The 25,195-nt window shown below is 39.5% G+C and overlaps 2 protein-coding genes across 2 annotated transcripts in view; one reads left to right on the top strand and one right to left on the bottom strand.

The window, feature by feature from the left end:
- The window catches only part of HIP1 (huntingtin interacting protein 1), a 407,412-nt gene that overhangs the window by 41,973 nt on the left and 340,244 nt on the right, over nt 1–25,195 (bottom strand). The gene's annotated exons all lie outside the window — the stretch shown is intronic.
- BAZ1B (bromodomain adjacent to zinc finger domain 1B) overlaps nt 1–25,195 on the top strand; it is a 67,796-nt gene that overhangs the window by 31,990 nt on the left and 10,611 nt on the right. The window contains exons 7-13 of the mRNA XM_081257578.1: nt 4,346–6,047; nt 9,926–10,064; nt 10,562–10,695; nt 12,809–12,914; nt 13,870–13,968; nt 16,542–16,719; nt 18,452–18,634. Coding sequence (XP_081113704.1) covers nt 4,346–6,047; nt 9,926–10,064; nt 10,562–10,695; nt 12,809–12,914; nt 13,870–13,968; nt 16,542–16,719; nt 18,452–18,634 — 2,541 coding nt within the window. The remainder of the gene's footprint in view (nt 1–4,345; nt 6,048–9,925; nt 10,065–10,561; nt 10,696–12,808; nt 12,915–13,869; nt 13,969–16,541; nt 16,720–18,451; nt 18,635–25,195) is intronic.

The following is a 25,195-nucleotide window of genomic DNA, read 5'->3' as shown; positions in this document are numbered from 1 at the left end:
GTTGTGGTGCATGGGTTCCAGAGTGCGTGGGCTTTAGTTGAGGCACGCAAGCTCAGTAGTTGAGGCACACGAGCTTAGTTGCCCCATAGCATGTGGGATCTTAGTTCCCTGATCAGGGATCAAACTCGCATTTCCTGCACTGTAAGGTGGATTCTTTACCACTGGACCACCAGGGAAGGGCCATAGAGCAATAGTACTTTAAAAAATAAATTACATTAATTTCAAAACACTTAAAAATATTGTATAGTAACACATTTCACAGATTTGCTGATAAAGGCATCTAGAGATTGAGACAAGCACACTATATGAATGTTGCCTTGAAACTCCTAACATCGTTCCTGGGGTGAATGAGAAGAGTGAAATAGAATCAGAATATAGATTGCCAAAGTTTTCTAGTTTAGGGTTCTGACTGCTTACTATTAAGTTAAATTTAGCATCTAAATGAGCTGCTGTAAATATTAAGTTTCTTCATTTTTATCTTATTTATTAGATTCCCTTATTTGTGGTGGTGGTTCATTCCAGGTGACAGGGAACAAGTATGGAATTGTATACACTATTTTTTTATAGCCTCTCATGTTGCTGATACATACATAAATATTTTTCCCTGTTTAGCAGTTAAGAAGGGCCTTTTCCAAAAAACTATAATACTGCTAATCCAGATGCCCATTCTTTTCTCCTTCTCTATGCACTACTCTGGTAGATTACTTATGCTGAATGGGGGACAGGGGAGACCCTTAGCACATAAGTGGTTTTATACTTTTTCAGATTCCCCCTGAGTCCAGCCATGCCGGCTCCCATTGGCTGTGACTGCCCAGCATGCCCTATGCTGAGATGATCCAGTTACTGAAGGACTGCTCACGCGGGGAGCCGGCCTTTTGGGAGGGGGTTGGGTGAGTTAATTTCTTTCATTTTTAAGAAAAAAAATTATGTGGTGTGGCTTGGCAAAAAAACACACCTTATAGATAAAAATGGGCTGCTGGACCATCTCATGGCTAAGCCATCCCAGCTCTTCCTTGCATTATTTCTGCATAATAGAGTGCTTCTAAGTCGAAGAAATTTATGCTAAATTTGAGTGACTTTTTAAATAGAAATATAATCAGTAAATTAAGAAGTGGCCCAATTATAATAGACCCTATAATAGACCCTGTTAGATATTTACTTTAAATGGTAAAAATGAAACATAGTCTCACACTAAGCTCCTTTTTAGTGATAAATTTTATTTTAGAATGACTTTAGAGGTAATCTTTTATCCTGCTCACTAGAAAAAGTATCAATGTCTGTACTCTGAAGATTTTCCAAGGCTAGCTGAAGTGGATGATTAACTTTTGGAAGGCACATATTTGTCTTTAATTCCTGCCAGGGTAGTTTTGGGTCTTATTCGTGATTTGTAGGGTGGTCTCTGAAATATTGTTCTCTCTGGAGTTTTGGTAATATTACTGCCAACAAGAAGAATGGAATCATACATAAGCTATCTTTGCTTATTCTTTTTAACATTTTAAAATATAGTTCTGGGGAACTAGAACTGAGAAATTCTTGGCTCTGGGGAAGGTGTCCCCTGAGTCACAGATAATGTTTATGTTCTATAAACTATGAAACCTCTTTGTCAGCCCATACTGAGTATGATAATTGGGGAACAAAACATCCCGTTTTGATCAGGGAACAAAAACAGCCAGCTGAAGGAACAGTAACCTGCAGTTGCCTGTAGTTCTTAAAAGGCAGATTGGCCTTTAAAGTAGAGAACTTAGCCAGAAGAAGGATTTGTTAAGTATAGCCACTCATTCATTGCAGACCATATTTCTACCTCTTGTGCTGCTTAGGTTCTATGAGTTTGTTTCTCTGGTGATTATATCCTTAATGTTTAAATCTTATTTGGCATCATAGTTCAACTAATTAAATTTTATTGTACCTGTTTTGTTTACTTCAACGGGAGCATAGGTGTTCTTCTGTAGCATCTCTGAGATTTATTTCACCATAGCTGTTTCTCTGTTGCCTTTTTAAAGGGGTCCTGATTTCATATTGGATAGTCTTCAGCTGTTTCCTGGCCTGTAGTCTCATCTCACACTAGCCTGTCTTACCCACTGCCTCCAGACTGCTTCTTTACAAGTTAGTCCTTTCCACTCAGAAACTTAAACTCAGCAGTCTCTGAGTGCCTTTTTTTTTTTTTTTTGCGGTACGCGGGCCTCTCACTGTCGTGGCCTCTCCCGTTGCAGAGCACAGGCTCCGGACGCGCAGGCTCAGCGGCCATGGCTCCCAGGCCCAGCCGCTCCACGGCATGTGGGATCTTCCCGGACCGGGGCACGAACCCGTGTCCCCTGCATCGGCAGGCGGACTCTCAACCACTGAGCCACCAGGGAAGCCCTCTGAGTGCCTTTTATGTGCTTAGCTGCTTTTGGTAATAGAAGTCAAGTATTCTAGGGGTTATCTAGTCTTTCTCCCTATCACTTGAAACAAACAAAAAATTTTTTTGAATTGGCTATACTTTTTCATTGCTTGGCTATTATTTCATGTAGTATGTGTTTTAACTGCCAGGCTTTTTTTCTTTGTAATTATATTTTAAAGCATCAAAATCAACAGTGTTTTTGGTTTTGTTTTAATGCACATTTAAACAGAAACAATGGCAGGCTGACTGGGTTCTAACCTATTAACTAATTAACTAATTCTGTATAATGGGGATAAGGTAGAGATTTTAGGAGACAGGAAAAGATGTATATCCAGGAGAGTGAGAAGGTAAATGGACTAAGGGAATATATTATGATTACTGAGTGGCATTCAGGATCCATCTGAGGTACCTGATTATGAATTTAAAATAAGTCCACACACTGTCGTTGTGTCTTTTATTCTAGTCATGTTTAAGCTGAACAAGTGCAGGCTAGGAGTAACTTGATACAATAGAGCAAGAGAGACAAGGGAACCGTAGGTTTATGCAAGATTGATTGGAATGACTGACTGTGGAACTTAACCTGAGTTAAGAAGGACAAAGAAGTGAGACTGGTGAAAATGTGATAGAATTAACTGATGTAAGGGTCCTGCTGGGATTGAAGGATTGCAGAGTTGGGGTACTAAAGGGAGTGGATTTGAAAGATGTGAGGGGATGATCAAGAGAGAATTGTGTGAGTTTGAGAAGTTATCGGGGCTTGTAGTTTTGTTTTTTTAAATAAATTTATTTATTATTTGCTTCTTTGTTTGTTTATTTTTGGCTGCGTTGGGTCTTCATTGCTGCACGTGGGCTTTCTCTAGTTGTGCCGAACGGGGGCTACTCTTCATTGCAGTGCGCAGGCTTCTCACTGCAGTGGCTTCTCTTGTTGTGGAACGCGGGCTTTAGGTGCGCGAGTTTCAGTAATTGTGGCACATGAGCTCAGTACTTGTGGCTCGTGGGCTCTAGAGCCCAGGCTCAGTAGTTGTGGTGCACAGGCTTAGTTGCTTTGTGGCATGTGGGATATTCCTGGACCAGGGCTCGCACCCATGTCCCCTGCATTGGGAGGCAGATTCTTAACCACTGCGCCACCAGGGAAGTCCTATTGGGCTTGTAGTTAATAATGTATTCGTGGGAAAGAGTTCTTGAAGTGTGGGGCGAGGACAGAGAGGAGGTTAAGGAGCCAGGATCAGGAGGGCTGCTTATTTGTGAGCAGTGTTTTGTTGTCGTTAGTATACTTACTGATACTCTTAATAAGAAAATATGCTTCTGAATTTAAACAAAAATACTTAAATGGTGTACTTTCTACCATTCTAAACATAGAATACCCCTAGTTGTACCAAAGGTTTAAAGGATAAAAATACAATCCTGTCTCGAGCAATAATTTTAAAATTCCTCAGATGTTGACATTATCTAGATCAAGTATCCTTAGTCTGGGATCCATGGACTCTGAAATTGTATACATGATTTTTGTATGTTTCTGGGGAAAGAGTTCATAGATTTCGTTAAGGTATTTAAGAACTGCTAATCTATATATAGGCAGCAAACTAGTTATATAGCAAAAAATGCCTAATATTGGAGTATAGATGGTTTTTTTGGCCACATCGACGACATGCGGGATCTTAGTTCCCCGACCAGGGATTGAACCCATGCCCCCTGCAGTGAAAGCATGGAGTTGTAACCACTGGACTGCCAGGGAAGTCCCGGAGTATAGATTTTTAAGTCTGAGTATCAAGAGAATTTTGTGTTGATACGGCTAAAACATGAGCTAACATTCATGGCTTTGTTTTTTTCAGGGACAGAGTGTCTATGAAGAGAAATGAATATGTAGCTTTACCTGAATAGATGGGGAAGAGGGCCTTTAGGATGCTTAAATATTGCTTCTTTAAATTAGTTTTTAAAATTATTTTTGCTCCTGTTCTTAAATTCTAGTACATGACTCTCAACCCCTCTACTAAGAGGAAGAATACTGGATCTCCAGACAGGAAGCCCTCAAAGAAATCCAAGACAGACAACTCTTCTCTCAGTTCACCACTAAATCCTAAGTTATGGTGTCATGTACACTTGAAGAAATCCTTGAATGGCTCACCACTCAAAGTGAAGAACTCAAAGAATTCCAAATCTCCAGAAGAGCATCTGGAAGAAGTGATGAAGATGATGTCGCCCAGCAAGCTACATGCTAACTTTCACATTCCTAAGAAAGGCCCACCTGGCAAGAAATCAGGGAAGCATAGTGACAAACCTTTGAAAGCAAAGGGCAGAAGCAAAGGCATCCTGAATGGACAGAAATCCACAGGGAATTCCAGATCTCCCAAAAAGGGCTTGAAGACTCCTAAAACCAAAATGAAGCAGATGACTTTGTTGGACATGGCCAAAGGCACTCAGAAGGTGACACGAGCCCCGAGGAATTCTGGGGGCACACCTAGGTCCTCTAGTAAACCTCATAAACATCTGCCTCCTGCTGCCCTCCACCTTATCGCCTACTACAAAGAAAACAAAGACAGGGAGGACAAGAAGAGTGCCCTGTCCTGTGTTATCTCCAAAACAGCTCGTCTCCTCTCTAGTGAAGATAGAGCTCGTCTCCCAGAAGAATTGCGAAGTATTGTTCAAAAACGCTTTGAGCTTCTAGAGCACAAAAAGAGATGGGCTTCTATGTCTGAAGAGCAGCGCAAAGAATATTTGAAAAAGAAACGAGAGGAGCTGAAAGAAAAGTTGAAGGAGAAAGCCAAGGAACGGAGAGAGAAAGAAATGCTCGAGAAACTAGAGAAACAGAAGCGGTACGAGGACCAAGAGTTAACTGGCAAAAACCTTCCAACATTTAAATTGGTGGATACCCCTGAAGGGCTGCCCAATACACTCTTTGGGGATGTGGCCATGGTGGTGGAGTTCTTGAGCTGTTATTCTGGGTTACTCTTACCAGATGCTCAGTATCCTATTACTGCTGTGTCCCTTATGGAAGCCTTGAGTGCAGAAAAGGGTGGCTTTTTATACCTGAATAGAGTGTTGGTCATCCTCTTACAGACCTTGTTACAAGATGAAATAGCAGAAGACTATGGTGAATTGGGAATGAAGCTGTCAGAAATCCCTCTGACTCTGCATTCTGTTTCAGAGCTGGTTCGGCTCTGCTTGCGCAAATCTGACATTCAGGAAGAAAGTGAGGGCTCAGACACAGATGACAACAAAGATTCAGCACCATTTGAAGACAATGAGGTACAAGATGAGTTCCTAGAAAAGCTGGAGACCTCTGAATTTTTTGAGCTAACATCAGAAGAGAAACTGCAGATCTTGACAGCACTCTGCCACCGGATTCTCATGACATACTCAGTGCAGGACCACATGGAGACCAGGCAGCAGATGTCTGCAGAGTTATGGAAGGAACGGCTTGCTGTATTGAAGGAAGAAAATGATAAGAAGAGAGCAGAGAAACAGAAACGGAAAGAAATGGAAGCCAGAAATAAAGAAAATGGAAAAGAGGAGAATGGGTTAGGCAAAGCTGATAGGAAAAAAGAAGTCGTGAAGTTTGAGCCCCAGGTAGATATGGAAGCTGAAGACATGATCAGTGCCGTGAAGAGCAGACGGCTGCTTGCCATTCAGGCTAAGAAGGAGCGGGAAATTCAGGAGAGAGAAATGAAAGGTAAAATCTTGTGTTGAGAGAAAAGGGGAAGCCCTTTAGAAGATAGTAGAAGGAAGGAAATAACTGAGGTAATGGTAGCGTCTTTGTTTGTCACAACTTTTTAGTTATTTCTGTGTGTAATAACCCGACCCTTCTAGGTATGTATGATTCTAGCAGGAGTGTTCAGCCTGACATTCTGCAGTTAATGATAGTTTGACTTGGATTAGTGTGATGTTGGCATCTTTTCTGGCTTAGTAAAGGACCAAATCCACAAACAGACATAGTGGAAATAATATATGACCTGGGAGTGGGCTGACTTGGATACCTGTGACTTAGCTATAGTTCTTTGAGCAAGTTGCTTATCCACACCTCTGTTTCCTCATATGCTTAAGATTGTCATAACAAATGAATGACAAGGTATTTGAAGCCCTCAGCACAGTTGCCAACTTAGATATTAATCTTTCCCGTATTAAGATGTAAGGAAATAAAAATTTGGGGCTTTCATAGCACCATTAAGTCTGAACTTTTTAAAAAACAGCTTTATTAAGAAATAATTGGGCTTCCCTGGTGGCGCAGTGGTTGAGAGTCCGCCTGCCGATGCAGGGGACATGGGTTCGTGCCCCGGTCTGGGAGGATCCCACGTGCCGCGGAGCGGCTGGGCCCGTGAGCCATGGCTGTTGAGCCTGTGCGTCCGGAGCCTGTGCTCCGCAACGGGAGAGGCCGCAACAGTGAGAGGCCCATGTAACGCAAAAAAAAAAAAAAAAAAAAAAAAAAAAGAAATAATTCACATACTATACTATTCATCCACGTTTATTGTACAGTTCATTGTTTTTTAATATATTCACAAATATTTGCAGCCTTTATCATAGTCAATTTTAGAACATTTTCATCACCTCAAAAAGAAACCCCATGCCCTTTAGCTATACCCATCCTCCCCAGCCCTAAGCAATCACCGTCCACTGCTCTATCTCTATATTTGCCTATTCTGATACATCATATCAGTGGAGCTGTATAATAAGTATGTAGTCTTTTGTGACTGGCTTCTTTCACTTACCATGTTTTCAAGTTTCAGGCTGTAGCATGTCTCAGTACTTAATTCCTTTTTATGGCTGAATATTATTCCATTGTTTGGATGTGTCACATTTTGTTTTTATCCATTTATCAGTTGATGAACGTTTGGTTTGTTTTAATCATTTTTGGCTATTATGAATAATGCTGCTACAAGCATTGGTGTACAAGTTTTTGTGTGTACATATGTTTTCATTTCTCATGGGTATATATACCTAGGGATGGATCTGCTGGATCATATGGTAACTAGGTTTAACTGAGGAAGTCCTAGACTGTTTTTCAAAGTGGCTGCACAATTTTACATTCCTACCAGTGGTAAATGGGGGTTGTAATTTCTCCACTTGTCTGCATCTTTGCCAAAGCTTGTTATTCTGTGATTCTGATTATAGCCATTCTAGTGATTGTGAATTGGTATCTCATTGTGGTTTTGATATGCATTTCCTTGATGACTAATGATGTCATCTTCTTTTGTGCCTATTTGTCTTTTGTATATCTTCTTTGGAGGATATTAATTCAGATCTTTTGCCCATTTTCAAATTGGGTTATTTGTCTTTTTATTATTGAATTACAAGGGGTCTTTATATAGTCTAGATACAAATCCCTTAAGATACATGATCCAAAAAGATTTTCCCCCATTTTGTGTTTGTTGTCTTTTTACTTTCTTGATAGTGTCCATTGAAGCACAAATTTTTAAAATTTTGATGACATCCAATTTATTTATTTTTTTCTTTGGTTGGTTGTGGTTTTGGTGTCAAATGCAAGAATCTGCTGCCAAATCCAAGGTCATGAAGATTTACTCCTGTGTATTCTTCTAAAAGTCTTAAGAGTTTTAGCTCTTACATTTAGGTCTTTGATTCATTTTGAGTTAATTTGACTTTGGACACATCAACTTATTTCTGGCTATGTGTGTCTTTACACCAATACCACAGTGTCTTGAATAGAATTGAGAAGCCAGAAATAAGTTGATTATTGATATAGAGAAACAAGAAACAATATTATAAATATATAATATAATTATATATATATATATTTAAATTTTATTTATTTATTTGGCTGCGTCGGGTCTTAGTTGTGGTACGTGGGATCTTCATTGTGTCGTGCTGGCTTCTCTAGTTTTGGCACTCGGGCTTCTCTCTAATTGTGTCATGTGGGCTCTAGAGTGCATGGGCTCAGTAGTTGCGGCACGCGGGCTTAGTTGCCCTGTGGCATGTGGGATCTTAGTTCCCCAACCAGGGATTGAACCCGCGTCTCCTGCATTGGAAGGTGGATTCTTAACCACTGGACCACCAGGGAAGTCCCTGTAATGTAATTATAAAATATGTAATAAATATCAATACTTTGCCAAGGATAGTATTTGAATTAGAGTTCAGGTCTTTTGATGTCTAGCTCAGTACTGTAACCTCTGGAACTAAATTTGGTCTTTTTTTTTTTTTTTTTTTTTTTTGTGGTACGCGGGCCTCTCACTGTTGTGGCCTCTCCCGTTGTGGAGCACAGGCTCCGGACGCGCAGGCTCAGCGGCCATGGCGCACGGGCCCAGCCGCTCCGCAGCATGTAGGATCCTCCCGGACCGGGGCACGAACCTGTGTGCCCTGCATTGGCAGGCAGATTCTTAACCACTGCGCCACCAGGGAAGCCCTGGTCTTTTTTTTTTTTTTTTTTTTGATGACTTTCCCTAGATTGTTTTTTGTTTGTTTGTACCTGCAAGAGAAGGAGCTTTTCCTTTATTGTGATTTGGCCATTACTCTTTTTGTCATTTACCTTTGTACTGATTTCTACTGTAATCATTGTTGCAAACGTACAACTCTGTTCAGGCTAGAAAACCATTTATTAAAAGTAACAAATACCATACCGTTCTGTTTTGGTTTTTGTCCGCACTGTGCAGCTTGCGGGATCATAGTTCCTTGACCAGGTATTGAACCTGGGCCCACGGCAGTGAAAGCACTGAGTCCTAACCACTGAACTGTCAGGGAATTCCCCCATATTGGTTTTAAATAGATGAAATTTGTCTTAAATTTTTAAGTAACATCTTTAGACTGATGCATTTTCCAGATTCTTGCTACATTGTGGATGTTGTCATCAGTAGAGTACCGGCAGTAAAATTGCTGGCATTGTAAATAGCAGTGCCCTTTACTTACAGTATCAAAATTTGTGACAGTTATGGAAAAACTTAAAAGGAAAGATTCCTGGGTGTCTTTCATTATTGAGGGAAATTTCTATCTGGGTAGAATAAACTTATAAAATGAATGATCAGAAATAAATTGATTAAAACTTTTTCTCATCATTAACAGTAGCAACTTGCTGAATAAGTCAAAGAATAGTATTAAAGAGGCAATAATTACTATTATCTGCTGATGCTTCCGTGCCCTTGCTTTCTCAATTCTTTTTCTGAATTCCTCAGGACTGAAATATGTTTTATTTTGAAATAGCTATTTTGGTTTTATTCATCCTGATCATTTTGAGGATCCTGTGGCTGGTCCTGTCAGAAAATATTTCAGTTAATTCCGTTTAAGGACTATTTTAACTTTACATTTAAAATTAATTATCAATAAAATAAAATTAATTTATTATAAAACTAATAAGAAGTTAAATTTTGGAGAGAAAAGATTTTGCACTGAGTTGATGGCTGAGACATCACCAAAATTCAAAGAACATAGAAGGACCAGATAGAAATTGCTGCCTTACACATTATTTCTTATAACAGTTTAGAATTAGGAGAAGGAAACTAAGATTTCTACTTAATACCAGGCACGTTTCACTCCATATCTTACTTAAATTTGTAAGAGTAGAATTTACTAGGAAAAAGCTTAATTGATTCATTTTATCTTTAACAGTGAAACTAGAACGTGAAGCTGAAGAAGAACGAATACGAAAGCACAAAGCAGCTGCTGAGAAGGCTTTCCAGGAAGGAATTGCCAAAGCAAAACTAGTCATGCGTAGGACTCCAATTGGTACAGATCGAAACCATAATAGGTGAGTTATTAAACTTAACTTTTATCATCTTTTAGGGCTGCTATATTGTTGCTAGTTAGTACTAAGACTAGACAAGCTTCCCTGTTCGTGGATATTGGAAACAGAATTGCTCATCACACATTTATTTGAATATTTACTGTGCCAAATGCTAGGGTTACGAAGTTAAAGACATGACCCTGTCCTCAAAGATACCACAGATACGAAGCTTAAATTATGGTGATAGGAGAAATGTAATCCTAATAGAAGTCTTTAAAAATGGTAAGGTATTTTAAATGCATACATTTTGTGGAACCTAAAGTAGTGAAATATTAGAAGTTATAAAAATTACAGATATTAAGTGAATCTCAAATTCCCAAAATTTTAGTATTCTGTGCTTTACTTTAGGATTTGTATCTGCTGAATGTTCAGTGATATTCTGTAATCATCTTCCTCAACAATGAAGTCATCCCGTGCTCATGATCTTTCACTAACACATAATATGTGGTTGTGATTTGTAGATACTGGCTCTTCTCAGATGAAGTTCCAGGTTTGTTCATTGAGAAAGGCTGGGTACATGACAGCATTGACTACCGATTCAACCATCACCGAAAAGACCACGCAGACTCTGCTGATGAGGATTACTGTCCCCGTAGTATGTATATCTATTAGTTAGTTTACCTTGCTCAAGTAGGGTCAATATTAAGACTGTCTTTCCTCTGTCACTTTTTTTCACTTTCTAAATTTCTTTATTGCCTTCTTAGGTAGATTTATTTGAGTGAGGTGGGAAGATGTGAAATGCATAGCAGAAGGAAGGAAACTTAACATTTGATTATCGACTTTGTTCCAGGCATAGCGTGAAAAGATAAAGAACTTGAATATTAGGATATTTGGGTATTAGATTTATACAAGTAGTTTTCAAACTTTGTTCCTTGGAAGTCTCTTTGTAGGTACTTCAAGGGCTGGAATTGAGGTAAGGGGTCAAGAAGGCAGTTATGTGTCTTTTTCCTCCACTTTAAAAATTCATTTATTTAATATTTATGGAGCATCTCTTATTTGCCAACCAATTTTTCATGTGCTGTGAAAGAAGATAGCAAACAAGACATAAAAGGTCCTGAATGTCAATTAACTAAAATTCTAGTGAGGAGAAACACAGCAAATATGTAACTAGAAATAAGTGACTGAGAAGGGTCATAAGGGGCACTGATAATGTTCTTCTTGACTTGGGTTCTGGTTACATGAGTATGTTCAGTTTGTAAAATAGAAAAGTGTACTTTTCTAAATATATATATGTGTGTGTATGTATTCTTTCTTGACCTATACATAGATGTGTGTGTATGTGAATGTGTGTGTGTGTGAATGTGTGTGTGTGTGTGTGTGTGTGTGTGTGTATATATATATATATATATTTCTTTTTTTCCCCCCAAGAAAGAAATTAAAAGAAAAATTTTAAATTTAAAAATACCAGATGGTTAGGTTAGATCAAGTTTTCTCAGCCTCACTGTTGTTGACATTTTGGGCCAGATAATTCTTTGTAGTGGGGGGTTGTCCTATGTGTTGTAAGTTATTTAGCAGCATCCCTGACCTATACCCACTGGATACCATTAGTGACAACCAGATGTCACCAGATATTGCCAAATGTTCCCTAGGAGGCAGCATGGCTTTCTGTTGCGAACCATCGCGTTAGATGATACATAATACATAAGCTTCCTTCCAGCTGTACTTTATATAACCTAATGAAAATTGCTTCTCAAAAAGTAGTTTTCTTTCATTTTAGAGAAACTCATAACCCAAACTTTTAAACTCACAGAATCATTAAATAAGGAAATTAGTATATAGCCCAAAACTTCAAATTTAAGGCATTTTCTTGTTGAATTATGTTATTTGTTAGATTGTAGTACTTAGTAGAAAAGTCTAGTTTTGGTAGACTTTGTATATACTCAGGTGAGGGCAGTAAATACGAAGTTAGGATCTTCAGACTTGAGAGAGATTCCAGTGGGATGAAGGACTGTAATTTTATGTGTCTCAAAAGCTTAATGGCTATTTTCAGAAATCAGGTCCACACAGTTACAGCTCTCGGGAGAAGACTGGCATCTACATCCCTTCACTTCTAGAGCATCCTGGTGGATGTTGTTCCTTCATGTTTTCTAGTTCCAGCATGGCAGAGTCTCTTCAGAATTACCTGACTGAAAAGACTAAACAAGGTTATGTGTTAGTATTGCAGGGAAGATGCTGCAGGTTAAAGGGGAGAGAAGGGGAGCAGGGGAGAGAACCAGTTGTAGAATTAGGTAAGGCCTCAAATACTGGCTTAAGATCTATCTATAGTAATGTCATATATTAGTATACAGGAGCTGGTTTACAAAAAAGCTAATCATATTTGACATTTGAAGCCTCCAGGGGTAAGTTTGTAGTAGTTTTATATATTTCAGTTGTGTCTACTTCACCACAAATGCCTTTGTGCTAAGCATCACGTACAAGGAACAGATTATTTATTTGCTCTGAGACATTTAGTCATCTCTCTCCATTCTATTGCAATAACTTGTGATACTCTTAAACTTTGCCTGTTCAGCTGTATAGAGAGCAACTGTCTCAGATAATGTGCTGTATGTAAGATGTTTAAGAGAAATTAGCATCTGCTGTACCTGTGGATATATTTAATAGGCAGCATCTGTGTTATTGGTTGTTGAATTTGCACTGTGTACTGCTTAGATTTGAAACTAGGAATTGAGTATGTACTATATTCAGCCTAATGTATAAATTTTTCTTAGGTAAGAAAGCAAACCTAGGCAAAAATGTAAGCATGAACACACAACATGGACCAGCTACAGAAATTGCTGTAGAGACCACTATACCCAAACAGGGACAGAATCTATGGTAATGTGAGCATTCATCTGGTTGCTCTTTCTTTTTCTTTTTCAGTGTTAAGAAAATAATCTATATAGTGAAACCAGTGAGTTAGTGATTATCTATTAAGAGCATTTTGTGTGATTTTGATTTCTTGGATCTGTAAGCTCATTGCTTTAAAAGCAGACTTGATTTTTTTATAAGTATATGTTTGCTTTAAGGTTTAGAATTTTATTTTTTCCTTGTAATGTAACTTTGTATATTATATGATAGATCTTATATAGCATTGGAAATGCCTTTCAGTCTGCTTGGGAATAAGAAGTATTTAGGATTTTCATCTTTATTAAAGAATAAGGAATTGTAAATATAGCCATTAATCTTCCTTTGTGTCTATCCTGCTTTTAGGCAGGGAGCTAGGTTTTGAGAGGGTCCCTTCTACTTTTGTGATCACATTAACTGCTTTAGCTATGATCACCTTTAGTTTAATGAAAATGACCTTTTGTCTTTTATTTTTTGATACAACTTTACTCTGTGAAAGGGATATGGACAAGTGTGCCTATTTACTTTATAAAATTTGTCTCATATTACATTTTATTTTTATTTATTTATATGTTTGTTTGTTTGCTTATTTATTTATTTGGGCCTGCTCTGAGCGGTATGTGGGATCTTATCTTAGTTCCCCGACCAGGGATCGAACCCATGCCCCCTGAAGTGGAAGCCTGGAGCCTTAACCACTGGACCGCCAGGAAAGTCCCCTCATATTACATTTTAGTAGGAAACATTGGTTCCAGTGTCCTAAGATAAAGTTAACATTAGGTCTCATGGAAACAGTAAATTGTTCTACTTCTGAGCAAGGTTGGAATTCTGCTTTCCCAACTCCCACCACCAACCCTAGATCCCTTTCTTAATGTTTGATTCTTCTCTTTTATTTCAGAGTTAACGGGGTTTTTTTTGGTTTTTTGTTTTTGGTTTTTTGCCCCTACAGGTTTTTATGTGACAGTCAAAAGGAACTGGATGAGTTGCTAAACTGCCTTCACCCTCAGGGAATAAGAGAAAGTCAGCTTAAAGAGAGACTAGAGAAGAGGTAAGGGTTTTCATCTCGCTCCTCATATCTCCTCTTCAGCATTAGATATTATACATACCTTAGGGGTTTTTTTTGTTGTTGTTTATACATAAAAGCTTAAGTGAAAATTTAAAAAGTCTGTAACTCTTTTATGGTCTTGTTGTTTGGTATTTTCTTTTTCTTTTAAAATATTTATTTATTTATTTTGGCTGCGCGGGGTCTTAGTTGCAGCACGTGGGATCTTCGCTGCGGCTTGTTTAGTTGTGGTATGCAGGATCTTTAGTTGCGGCATGCATGCTTCTTAGAATAAGTGGCATGCATGTGGGATCTAGTTCCCCAGCCAGGGATTGAACCTGGACCCCCTGCATTGGGAGCATAGAGTCTTACCCACTGGACCACCAGGGAAGTCCCGTTGTTTGATATTTTCTTGACGCCTCATGCTTGTTTGGAAGAGTATGCTTTTAAACGATGTATATACAGGATAGCAGGATTATTCATTGACTAACACACCATACACCACCAGACTGAGAGCCTGATTGTAGTTAGGCAGCCTTGTAAATGCAGTTCCACATTGGTTGATATTCAGAAGTATTCTGTCGGTATCCAGAGTAGCACCAAAAATGAAAACAACCTAAATATTCATCAACTGATGAATGGATAAACAAAATGTGGTATATCCATAAATTCAGCCATAAAAAGGAACAAAGTAATGAAATATCCTAGAAAGTGGGCAAACGTTTTGCTGAGTCAAAGAAGCCAGACACAGAAAGGCCACATATTGTGTGATTTCATTTATATGAGACATCCACAATAGGCAAATTTATAGTCAGAAAATAGATTAGTGGTTGCCAGGGGATGAGGGACGGGGAGAATTGAGAGTGACTGCTAACCCGTATGGGATTTCTTTATGGAGTGATGAAAATGTTTTGGAATTAGGTAGTTTTGATGCTTCTAAAATGTGAAAACCACTGAAAGTATAGGCTTTAAAATTGTGAGTTTAATGTTATGTGAATTATATCTCCAAGAGAAACCACACAAAAAAAACCTGCCTACAAAATTAGCATCAATATCAGTGCCATCTAGATTTGCTAGTGTCCCTCCTGTTCTAGCAGTTGTTTCTATCAAAGCTGGGATAGGTTTTGCCTTAAGGCCACCTTTTTTTTTTTTTTTTTTTGAGGTATGTGGGCCTCTTACTGTTGTGGCCTCTCCCGTAGTGGAGCACAAGCTCTGGATGCGCAAGCTCAATGGCCATGGCTCACGGGCCCAGCCGCTCCGCGCCATGTGGGATCTTCCCAGACCGGGGCACGAACCCGTGTCCCCTGCATCGGCAGGCGGACTCTCAACCACTGCGCCACCAGGGAAGCCCAAGGCCACCTTTAATATCTGCATGCTTTCATGCTGGAATTTAGGTTTAATTGAGGAGAGAAGGAAAATTCTGTTCAGTACATACTCTGCAATTTTGAGACACTTTTGAGAGTGATAATGGGTACATCATTGGTTTTGGTCCACTGCTTAATGTATAAATGAATTAAAATTGTATTCAGAATAGTCCTGTCTTGATAACACTTAGATCAAAGAAGAAAATAAAGGGGAAATTATGTGATAGAAGGCAGTGAAAGCAGAATCCTTTATAAGAACACCAGTGAGGGTTTCCCTGGTGGCGCAGTGGTTGAGAGTCCGCCTGCCGATGCAGGGGACACGGGTTCGTGCCCCGGTCCGGGAAGATCCCACATGCCACAGAGCGGCTGGGCCCGTGAGCCATGGCCGCTGAGCCTGTGCGTCTGGAGCCTGTGCTCTACAACGGGAGAGGCCACGACAGTGAGAGGCCCGCGTACCGCAAGAAAAAAAAAAGAACACCAGTGAGACACAATGAAGTTATAGTCAGAGGAAAATAATATTAAAACTCCTTATTATTAATCATGAAAAGGAAACTTAGTACTCAACTTCGATGACCTTGAACATTAGTTTTTGGTGTAAGAAGCCAACAGTGAAGCTTATGGAGAATCCAGGGTAGAGAGTCTTATTAGAGTCTTTATTACTGTGACCTCAAAAGGTTAATCTTTAGTGTGAAAGTGAACTCTGAAGGTCCTTGTATAGGTTTTCAGCTCAAATTCATGTTTCTTCTGTGTTGTGAAGAATTCCAGGCAGACGATTCAAAGTTGGTCTCCGGTTGGTAGCAATTTCTGGCAACTAACATAAGCAAATGCACACTCTCCCTGGAGGAGCATAACTTCAAACCAGGCCTCAAAGAATTGCCACAGATAAAATATCAAGAAACTCATGGTAAAAAAACAAAAACAATAAACACCCCAAAAAAACCACACAAACCAGTTACCATGAATGAGAGCTAGGTAAAGAAACACACTTCAGATACTGGAATTACCATATACAGAACAAAATGTATGTTTTTTAAGTGAATCAAGAATAAGAGAAATTTGAAATTTTGTGTGAGAAACATGAGACTATTAAACGAGAGGTGAAAAGGATCTAAATAAGTCTTCTAGAAATAAAACATGTCATTCAAGTAATTGAAATTAATAGACCATTTTTTAAAGTTCCTTTATTCCTCCTCCCCTTTGCCTCAACTTTTCTAGGTACCAGGACATTATTCATTCTATTCATCTGGCCCGAAAGCCAAATTTGGGTCTAAAATCCTGTGATGGCAACCAGGAGCTTTTAAACTTCCTTCGTAGTGATCTCATTGAAGTTGCAACAAGGTTACAAAAGGGAGGACTTGGTTATGTGGAAGAAACATCAGAATTTGAAGCTCGGGTAAGAATATAAGGAAAACACCCTTTGAAATGTTACTCAAGGAAACTCAATTTGGAATTGTTCCCTGATATTTATTGTTCTTGATTTTCCTAGATGACCCTGGGAATCATATTTGCATTTGTCTTGAAAGACACATGTGGAACCCTAAATTCTCTATGTACATATGATACTTTTCCTTTGTTATATTCTGTTGGTATCCAGGAAAATCTAATAGTTGGCTCAGAACCTTTGTTCAAAAAGAGCTTTTCTATTAAGTTGAATGAAAACTAGTCCTGGAGTCTTAGTCATATAACATTATTTAACCTATCCATTCCCATGTGATGCCTGTGCTGTAAGGTATGAAACATTTGTGTATCCTGCTTTTGTTCATTCTCTATACTTGATCAGCTCAGTAGAGTTATACTTGTGTTGGGCAGCACTCATGCTGTTAAACAGGTACATTTCAGTGAAGGCACTTTCGTAGTCTTATCGCTTACTGTTCAGAAGGACCCTTAAGTGTTATAGGTGAAACAGTTAAAGAGACCCTGTGTCCCACATTAGATTTTAGGTATCAAAGCAGGAGAAAAGATTGGAGAACACTGTCCATGGGTTATCACTGTAGAATTTTTTTTGTTAATGTCACTTTGGGGTACATAATAACACATGGAGTTGATATGGTAAATCTTTTACTGCCAGACTTTTGTATTTTTACTTCTTTGCTATTAGAATTAACAAATTATATATGCATCTTATATATGTAACTTTTTTTCATTAGTCTGGTTATGAATTCTTGGTACATTCCCTGGGAAAAAGGTTTAACAGTCTTTATTCTTAAAGATTTTTTTTAAGGAATTACTCAACCAAAAGAATTTCGCCTGTTTCAAATATTAGTTACTTTTTTGTTTATTTAGCAAATATCTATCAGTTGCCTACTTTGTGCCAAACCCGGGCCCACACCTTGCTAACGTTGGATTATCATCATTCTTTGTTTCTCTTTGTAGTTATAAAATGGTTTGTTTTTTTTGTTTTTTTTTTTGTTTTTTTTGTTTTTTTGTTTTTTGCGGTACTCGGGCCTCTCACTGTTGCGGCCTCTCCCGTTGCGGAGCGCAGGCTCAGCGGCCATGGCTCACGGGCCCAGCCGCTCCACGTTATGTGGGATCCTCCCAGACCGGGGCACGAACCCGTGTCCCCTGCATCGGCAGGCGGACTCTCAGCCACTGTGCCACCAGGGAAGCCCCTAAAATGGTATTTTTTTAATTGGCATGTGTTGTGTGACTGAGAAGGTAGTTTCAGTCCTTAAGAGCATGATTTGGATTAAAGTGATTTAGCTTATGCTTCCTCATCCATAAAATAAATGTGAGGCTTAGATGAGATCAAGTGTGTAAAATGTATTATCTGGCTTATAGGTTGTAAGCTGTTAGGTTGGTAAATTTTTACTTTCCTTCTCAGTTTTTCTTTGCCTTGAGACTGTCATTTGCACGTAGTAGGCACTCAGTCACTGAGTGTATGAATGAGTTCAGTAACTTCCTTTAAGTAGAGCAAGTTTCAGCCTCCCATGGATCCCTTCATCAGGGAATCCAAGTAGTCGGCTACTTTCAAATGCATAAGCCATCCATTGAACTGAGGAACCCAGTTAAATTAATGTTATGTGACCAATTTGGGTCTAGGTTGATTTGAATTTAATCGAGGATTGTCTGCTTTCATCTTTCTCTTGGCCTTTTACTCAGTCTGGTTTTTAAATCTTTTTCTGTAGGTGATCTCACTAGAGAAACTGAAGGATTTTGGTGAGTGTGTGATTGCCCTTCAAGCCAGTGTCATAAAGAAATTTCTCCAAGGCTTCATGGCTCCCAAGCAAAAGAGAAGAAAACTCCAAAGTGAAGATTCAGCAAAGACTGAAGAGGTGGATGAAGAGAAAAAAATGGCAGAGGAAGCAAAGGTATTTAGCTAATGAATATGTAGTTTTATGACTGCGTAGAAGTATCTGATCTGGTTTTAAAATTATCTAACCCTATGCTTTTTAGTTACATAAACACTGTTCCCTAGCCAGTGTTTGATCTTTATCACTTTCTCCAAATGTTGTAGTTTTCAAACTGGTCTGTGGAGCACAGCCCTGCCTGTAGAGCTGGATAGTGTGTCAGAGTCCACCCTCCCACTTTACCAGAGCTAATTCCTTTTTTTAAAAGGTGGTGGTTTTTAAATTTTTAAGAATTGTAAAATATACATAATGAACAACTTAGCCACTTTTACATGTATGGTTCTGTGTCATTAAGTGCATTCACATTGTTCTGCAACTATTACTACCATCCGTCTCCAGAATTTTTTTATCTTCCCAAGCAAAACTATGCCCTTTAAACACTAAACTACCCATTTCACCCTCCTGCCCAATCCCTGGCAACCATCATTTTCTTTCTGTATCTATGAATTTGACTACCCTAGGTACCTCATATAAAGTGGAATCATACTGTATTTGTCCTTTTGTGACTGGTTTATTTAACTTCTTCAAAGTTATCTACATTGTAGCATATGCCAGGATTTCCTTCCTTTTTAAGACTGAGTAATATTCCATTGTGTTTATAGGCCACATTTTGTTTATTGGTCCATCGGTAGACACTTGGGTCACTTCCACCATTTTTTTTTAATTAGTTAATTTATTTATTTTTGGCCGCGTTGGGCCTTCGTTGCTGCGCGTGGGTTTTCTCTAGTTGCAGCGAGCGGGGGCTACTCTTCGTTGCGGTGCGCGGGCTTCTTGTGGTGGCTTCTCATGTTGCAGAGCACGGGTTCTAGGCACCCAGGCTTCAGTAGTTGTGGCTCACAGGCTTAGTTGCTCTGCGGCACATGGGATCTTCCTGGACCAGGGATTGAACACGTGTCCCCTGCATTGGCAGGCGGATTCTTAACCACTGCACCACCAGGGAAGTCCCGAAGGTTGTCCTTTTTGACCAAGCTTGAAGGTTCAGGAGGGATGGGGTGCACATGGAATAGTGAGGGAGGATGGGCACACCCACTTAGCCAGCCATATCAGCTGAATCAACTCTGGTGATCAGTGGGATGACAGACATCACAGTCAGATTACCCTCACATCCAGTAATGCTGCTGTGAACATGGGTGTACAAATATCTGTTCTAGTTCCTACTTCAAATTCTTTTTGGTATATACCCAGGAGTAGAATTGCTGCATCACATAGTAATTCTATTAATTTTTTTGTGGAACTGCCATAATGTTTTCCATAGCAGCTGCACCATTTTACATTCTCACCAGCAATGTACAGGGGTCTTAATTTCTCCACATCCTTGCCAATACTTGTAATTATCTGTCTCTTTTATAGTAGCCATTCTAATGAGTGTGAAGTGATACCTTGTGGTTTTGATTTACATTTCCCTAATAATTGGTGATGTTGAGCGTCTTTTCATGTGCTTATTGGCTACTTATCTTTTGGGGGAAATGTCTTTCTGAGTCATTTGGCTATTTTTAAATTTTTTTGTGGGGGTGGGGTGGGGAGATGTGTGGGTTCCCTGTATGTTCTGAATATTAATCCTTTATCAGATACATGATTTGCAAATATAATCTCCCATTTCGTGAGCTGCTTGTTCAGTTTTTTTTTTTTTTTTTTTAGCCGTGCCGAGCAGCACGTGAGATTTTAGTTCCCTGACCAGGGATTGAACCTGTGCCAACTGCAGTGGAAACATGGAGTCCTAACAACTGGACTGCGGGGGAATTCCCTGCTTTTTCATTCTGTTGATGGTGTCTTTTGATGCAAAAAAGTTTTCAACTTCGATGAAGTTCAACTTACCTATTTTTTCTTTTGTTGCCTCTGCTGTTGGTGTCAAATCCAATGTCATGAAGCTTTCCTCCTGTATTTTCTTCTACAGGTTTTATAGTCTGAGCTTTTACATTTAGATCTTTGATCCATTTTGAGTTAATTTTTGTATATAGTATAAGGTAAGGGTCCAACTTCATTTTTTTGTATGTGTATAATCCAGTTTTCTGTTTTTTTTAAATTTTAGAAGTAGCTCATTGTAAGTAAATCAAATGTGAGAGGTAGATATAATATGAGACAATTCCCATTTTAGTTTCACCCCCCCCAAAGGATATCACTCTTTAATAGTTTGACGTGTTTCTGTGTACATACAAAGATAGTTTTGTTGGATTTTTACAGAATGGAAGCCTCTGCATAATATTCTGCAGTTTTTCACTCTTCAGCATATCCTAGGCATCTGTCCTCTCGCTCTGTCAGTCCGTATAGATCATCCTGGTATTATTTGGGTTTTTTTGTTGTTGTTGTTTTGTTTTTTTAACATCCTAATTCCTTATTGATGAACATTATGCTGTCTCTGGTTTTTCTTTTTTAGGATAATTAGCTCCATTTTTTTTCTGTTTTGTGTATTAGATTTCTGCTTAAGACTACTTGTGAAGAAAAGAATTTGAAAACACTACAGTAAGGGAGCTTTCCCAGCCATTATCCAGTGGAATACTTTCCCTTGTTTTTGACTTCCCTCCCTCCCTCCGTCCTTTTTTTTTTTTTTTTTTTTGCGGTACACGGGCTTCTCACTGTTGTGGCCTCTCCCATTGCGGAGCACAGGCTCAGGACGTGCAGGCTCAGCAGCCATGGCTTACGGGCCTAGCCGCTCCGCGGCATGTGGGATCTTCCCGGACCGGGGCACGAACCGGTGTCCCCTGCATCAGCAGGCCACCACCAGGGAAGCCCCCTCCTTTCCTTTCTTTCACAAATACCTGGTAAAGGCTTGCCTGTGGCAGTCATTGTGCAGAAGTCTTGGGGTTTTGGTCATAAGTAGAAGCCAGAAGTCCTTGCTCTCAAGGAACTCTGAGTGTGAGAGATGGTTGGAGTAGAGTGACAAGTATGGTGAGAAAGAGCAGTGCTTGGCTCTCCTGTGAGGGATACCAGGGCAACTTAGAACTTCCCAGAGAAGAGAATCTGTCAGCTGGATTTTTGAAGAACGGGTAGAAATTAATTAGGTTGTGGAAGGCGGGTGGGCATAATGTTTGTTAGATTGAGCTGAAATTGCCCTCTCATCATTGACAGCTGGTCCTTGTTTTGCCCTCTGAGTTTACACAGAATGAGTTTACTCTCTAAAGCTCCTCCGGTAGTTGTACACAGTTGTCATGTTTCCCCTGGGTTTCTTCCTGAGGCCAAGAGTGATATGTGATACAAGAAAGAACCTGTTGGGTCAGAGGTGAGTAGAGAACTAAGGTTCAGTTAGATAAACGTTTAACTGTTAATTCATGGCATAGACTCAGAGATTTCACACATGTAAAGTCTTTATTGAATTTGTTACAATATTGCTACTGTTTTATGGTTTGGATTTTTGTCCAGGGAGATGTGTGGGATCTTAGCTCCCCAACCAGGGATGGAACCCCGGCCCCCTGCATTGGAAGGCGAAGTCTTAACCACTGAATCGCGAGGGAAGTCCTAGTATTCTTCTTGATGTAATCTTTCCTTGCCATTTCTTGACTCATAACATTTTTCTTCTCATTGGGAACTAGTAGCTGTAGAGTTCTCATTTAAGTTCTTTTTTAGTATTCAACCCCATAGCGAAGTAACCTCTTTTTAGCTTGTCATATGAGACGATTCTTAGATTGATTGGGGAGGAAAATATGAGCACTTTGCAGATTTAACCTTGAGGCCCAGACACATAGTACACAAATGGAAAACATGGAAGAGTTTCTTGGAAAATCAATTAGGCTGCCTACTAAGTAGTTCAGCAATGTTCTCCATTAAAATGGCATTATGCCCTGCAGTTCCCCACCGAAGGTCAGCCTTACCACAGCTCTGAAATTTTCCACTGTCCTTTGCTTTGAAGGTTTCCACTTAGCATGGGCCAGGGTTTTTTCAGTTGGCACTAGGTTGTTGCATGAGCTAATATCAGTCCCTAATCTGTGCTTCAGTTTCCTTATTTGTAAAAGTAGATTATCTCTCAAATCCCTTTTTGTAATAGTCAATTATTTCAGATATTTAATGTTTATTTCATTTTCTTGCATTAAATGGGAAAGACGTATAATTTGGCCAAATCCTGGGTTCTGTTAGGCTCTCTGTTTGCTTTGGGTGCATTTGTCCCTCATTATCTGTTTTTCCATTTTAAACGTTCTTTTATGGAAGAATATGGTCTGAAGCCTCATTATATTCTTGCCAAGATATATTGCCTTTTTACTGTTAGGTAAAGGGATTAATGGTGACTTGCACATAAGGTGGCTTCCCCTTAATTTTATTATACACACTTCTACCACTTCTAATTAGGTCCCAACTTTATTTAAATATGCTAAAGAATTGGACTTTTTCATCAGCGTAGTGTGTCCAGCTTCCCAGCAGTACTGCGAAACAGAGTATTTATTTGATGCTACCGTGTTGTATGTCAAAACTTTATCTTGCTGCTGTTCCTGTGTTTTTAAAAATTCTTCCATATGGTGGGTTTTTTTTTTTTTTTAATGTTCTGGACTGGAATTTTGTGCAGTGGGAGGATACTTAAGATGTTCTTTAAAATCTGAGTGCCTATTGTTTTCGCCCTCGAAATTAGAGGCTAGCTGGCGACGAGGCTGGTCTAGATGGATAACTCAGTGGATAAAACAGGATCTAATGTATAATGCCAGGAGCGTTGGATTGGGGGTCAGGAGACCTGGCCCTAAATTGCTGTGAGACCTTGGGCAAACTTTCTTTTCACGAAAAATAATAAATGAACATTACACACATGTGCACAGACATTCATAGCAGTGTTTGTTATTCAGCATAGTCAAAAAGCAGAAACAATCCAAATGTCTGCCAACTGTCGAATGGATAAACAAAATGGATGTATTACTCAGCAGTTAAGTGGAGTGAAGTGCTGTTACATGCTGGGATGTGGATGAAGCTAGAAAGCATTATGCTCAGTAAAAGAAGCCAGTCACAAAAGGCCACATGTTATATGAAATGTCAGAATAGGTAAATCTATAAAGCAAAAGAAGATTGTGGTTGCCTAGGGCCGGGGAACTGGTGGGTTAGGGTAGGGAATGGGGAATGACAAGGTTTCTTTTTTGGGTGATGAAAGTGTTCTAAAGTTAAGATTATGTTGATAGTTGTACAACTCTGCAAATATATGAAAAGGCATTGACTGTACCCTTTACAGAGGGAACTTGTTGTCGATAGTATATAAATTATATCTCAGTAAATCTGTTTTTAAAATGAGGCTAAACAAGCTTATTCTGAAGACCTCTTCCAGTTTTTTTAAAAATATATATATAAATTAATTTTATTTATTTATTTTTGGCTGTGTTGGGTCTTCGTTGCTGAGTGCGGGCTTTCTCTAGTTGCGGCGAGCGGGGGCTACTCTTCATTGTGGTACGCGGGCTTCTCACTGTGGTGGCTTCTCTTGTTGCGGAGCATGGGCTCTGGGCGCACGGGCTTCAGTAGTTGTGGCTCGTGGGCGCTAGAGCTCAGGCTCAGTAGTTCTGGCGCACGGGCTTAGTTGCTTTGAGGTGTGTAGGATCTTCCCGGACCAGGGCTTGAACCCGTGTCCCCTGCATTGGCAGGCGGATTCTTAACCCCTGTGTCACCAGGGAAGCCCCTCTTTCAGATTTTTGTTTGTTTCTTTTAATGAAGCCACATGTTCTGGGTGCTCAGATTTTATAATTTATAGGAAATAAGTAAAAAGCAGTACTGTATACTGATGATTTTTTTTAATGCTTTTGTGCATCTGACTGTCCACTAGAGGACAGCAAAGCCCATTTTAACCATTCCCTGGCTAATTGAGTGTTCTCAATAACACTCTTTTAGGAACTGAACCTGAAATTCTTAAATATGTATTCCATTGAATGAAGAGATCTGCATTATTACAGTAAGAGAATCTGTGGTACCGTATGTCAGCTCTCCATTACATTAGGGGAGAAGACCTGCAAGGCACCTGTGATTGTAGATCTTACATCCTACTGAGGAGCTCTGAAAAGGGAAGGAAGGAAATTGTATTTCAAAGGCAGATGTTGAAATATCTGCACTGCAGGTTGGAGTAAGGAATGAGTCAGTTTCCATTAGAACTTTAGCAGCCTCTTAAATAGATTTTTTCAATGTGTTTGTTACTTATCCTTGTTACTCATAAATTTATACACACAAGGCTCTCAGTGGTTCTCTGTTTCTATAGGAAAGAGAAAAGACAGCCTTTGGTCCCCTCCCTGAACTCTCACACCACAGCTTCAGAAGTAGCTCAACTGTCTTTGTCCCTTGGCAGCTCTGTTTCAAAGCCTGTGGCCTTCCAGGGATAACGGGCCTTTCTTATAGGACGAAGACTATTACTTAAAATAGGCTTTTTGCCTAGGACAGGGCAGTGAAACCCAGCAGTGCTGTTGTCAGTTAGCTAGAGCTAGCCAGGTTGTATAATAAAAGTAGCCAGCATGGCTAACTTTAGTTCAGTCATGAATGAGTTAAGCAGTATGACCTCCACAAGATAGATGAGAGTGAGATAACCTAGTCTCTCAGCTTCTGGTATACTGCGGAAGCTTTATCTTGTCCAGCTCT

Source organism: Mesoplodon bidens, assembly GCF_964165515.1.
Source record: "Mesoplodon bidens genome assembly, chromosome: 15".
Lineage (NCBI taxonomy): Eukaryota > Metazoa > Chordata > Mammalia > Artiodactyla > Ziphiidae > Mesoplodon > Mesoplodon bidens.
The sequence above is the reverse complement of the archived record's forward strand: the minus strand, read 5'-3'. Positions and strand labels throughout refer to the sequence as shown.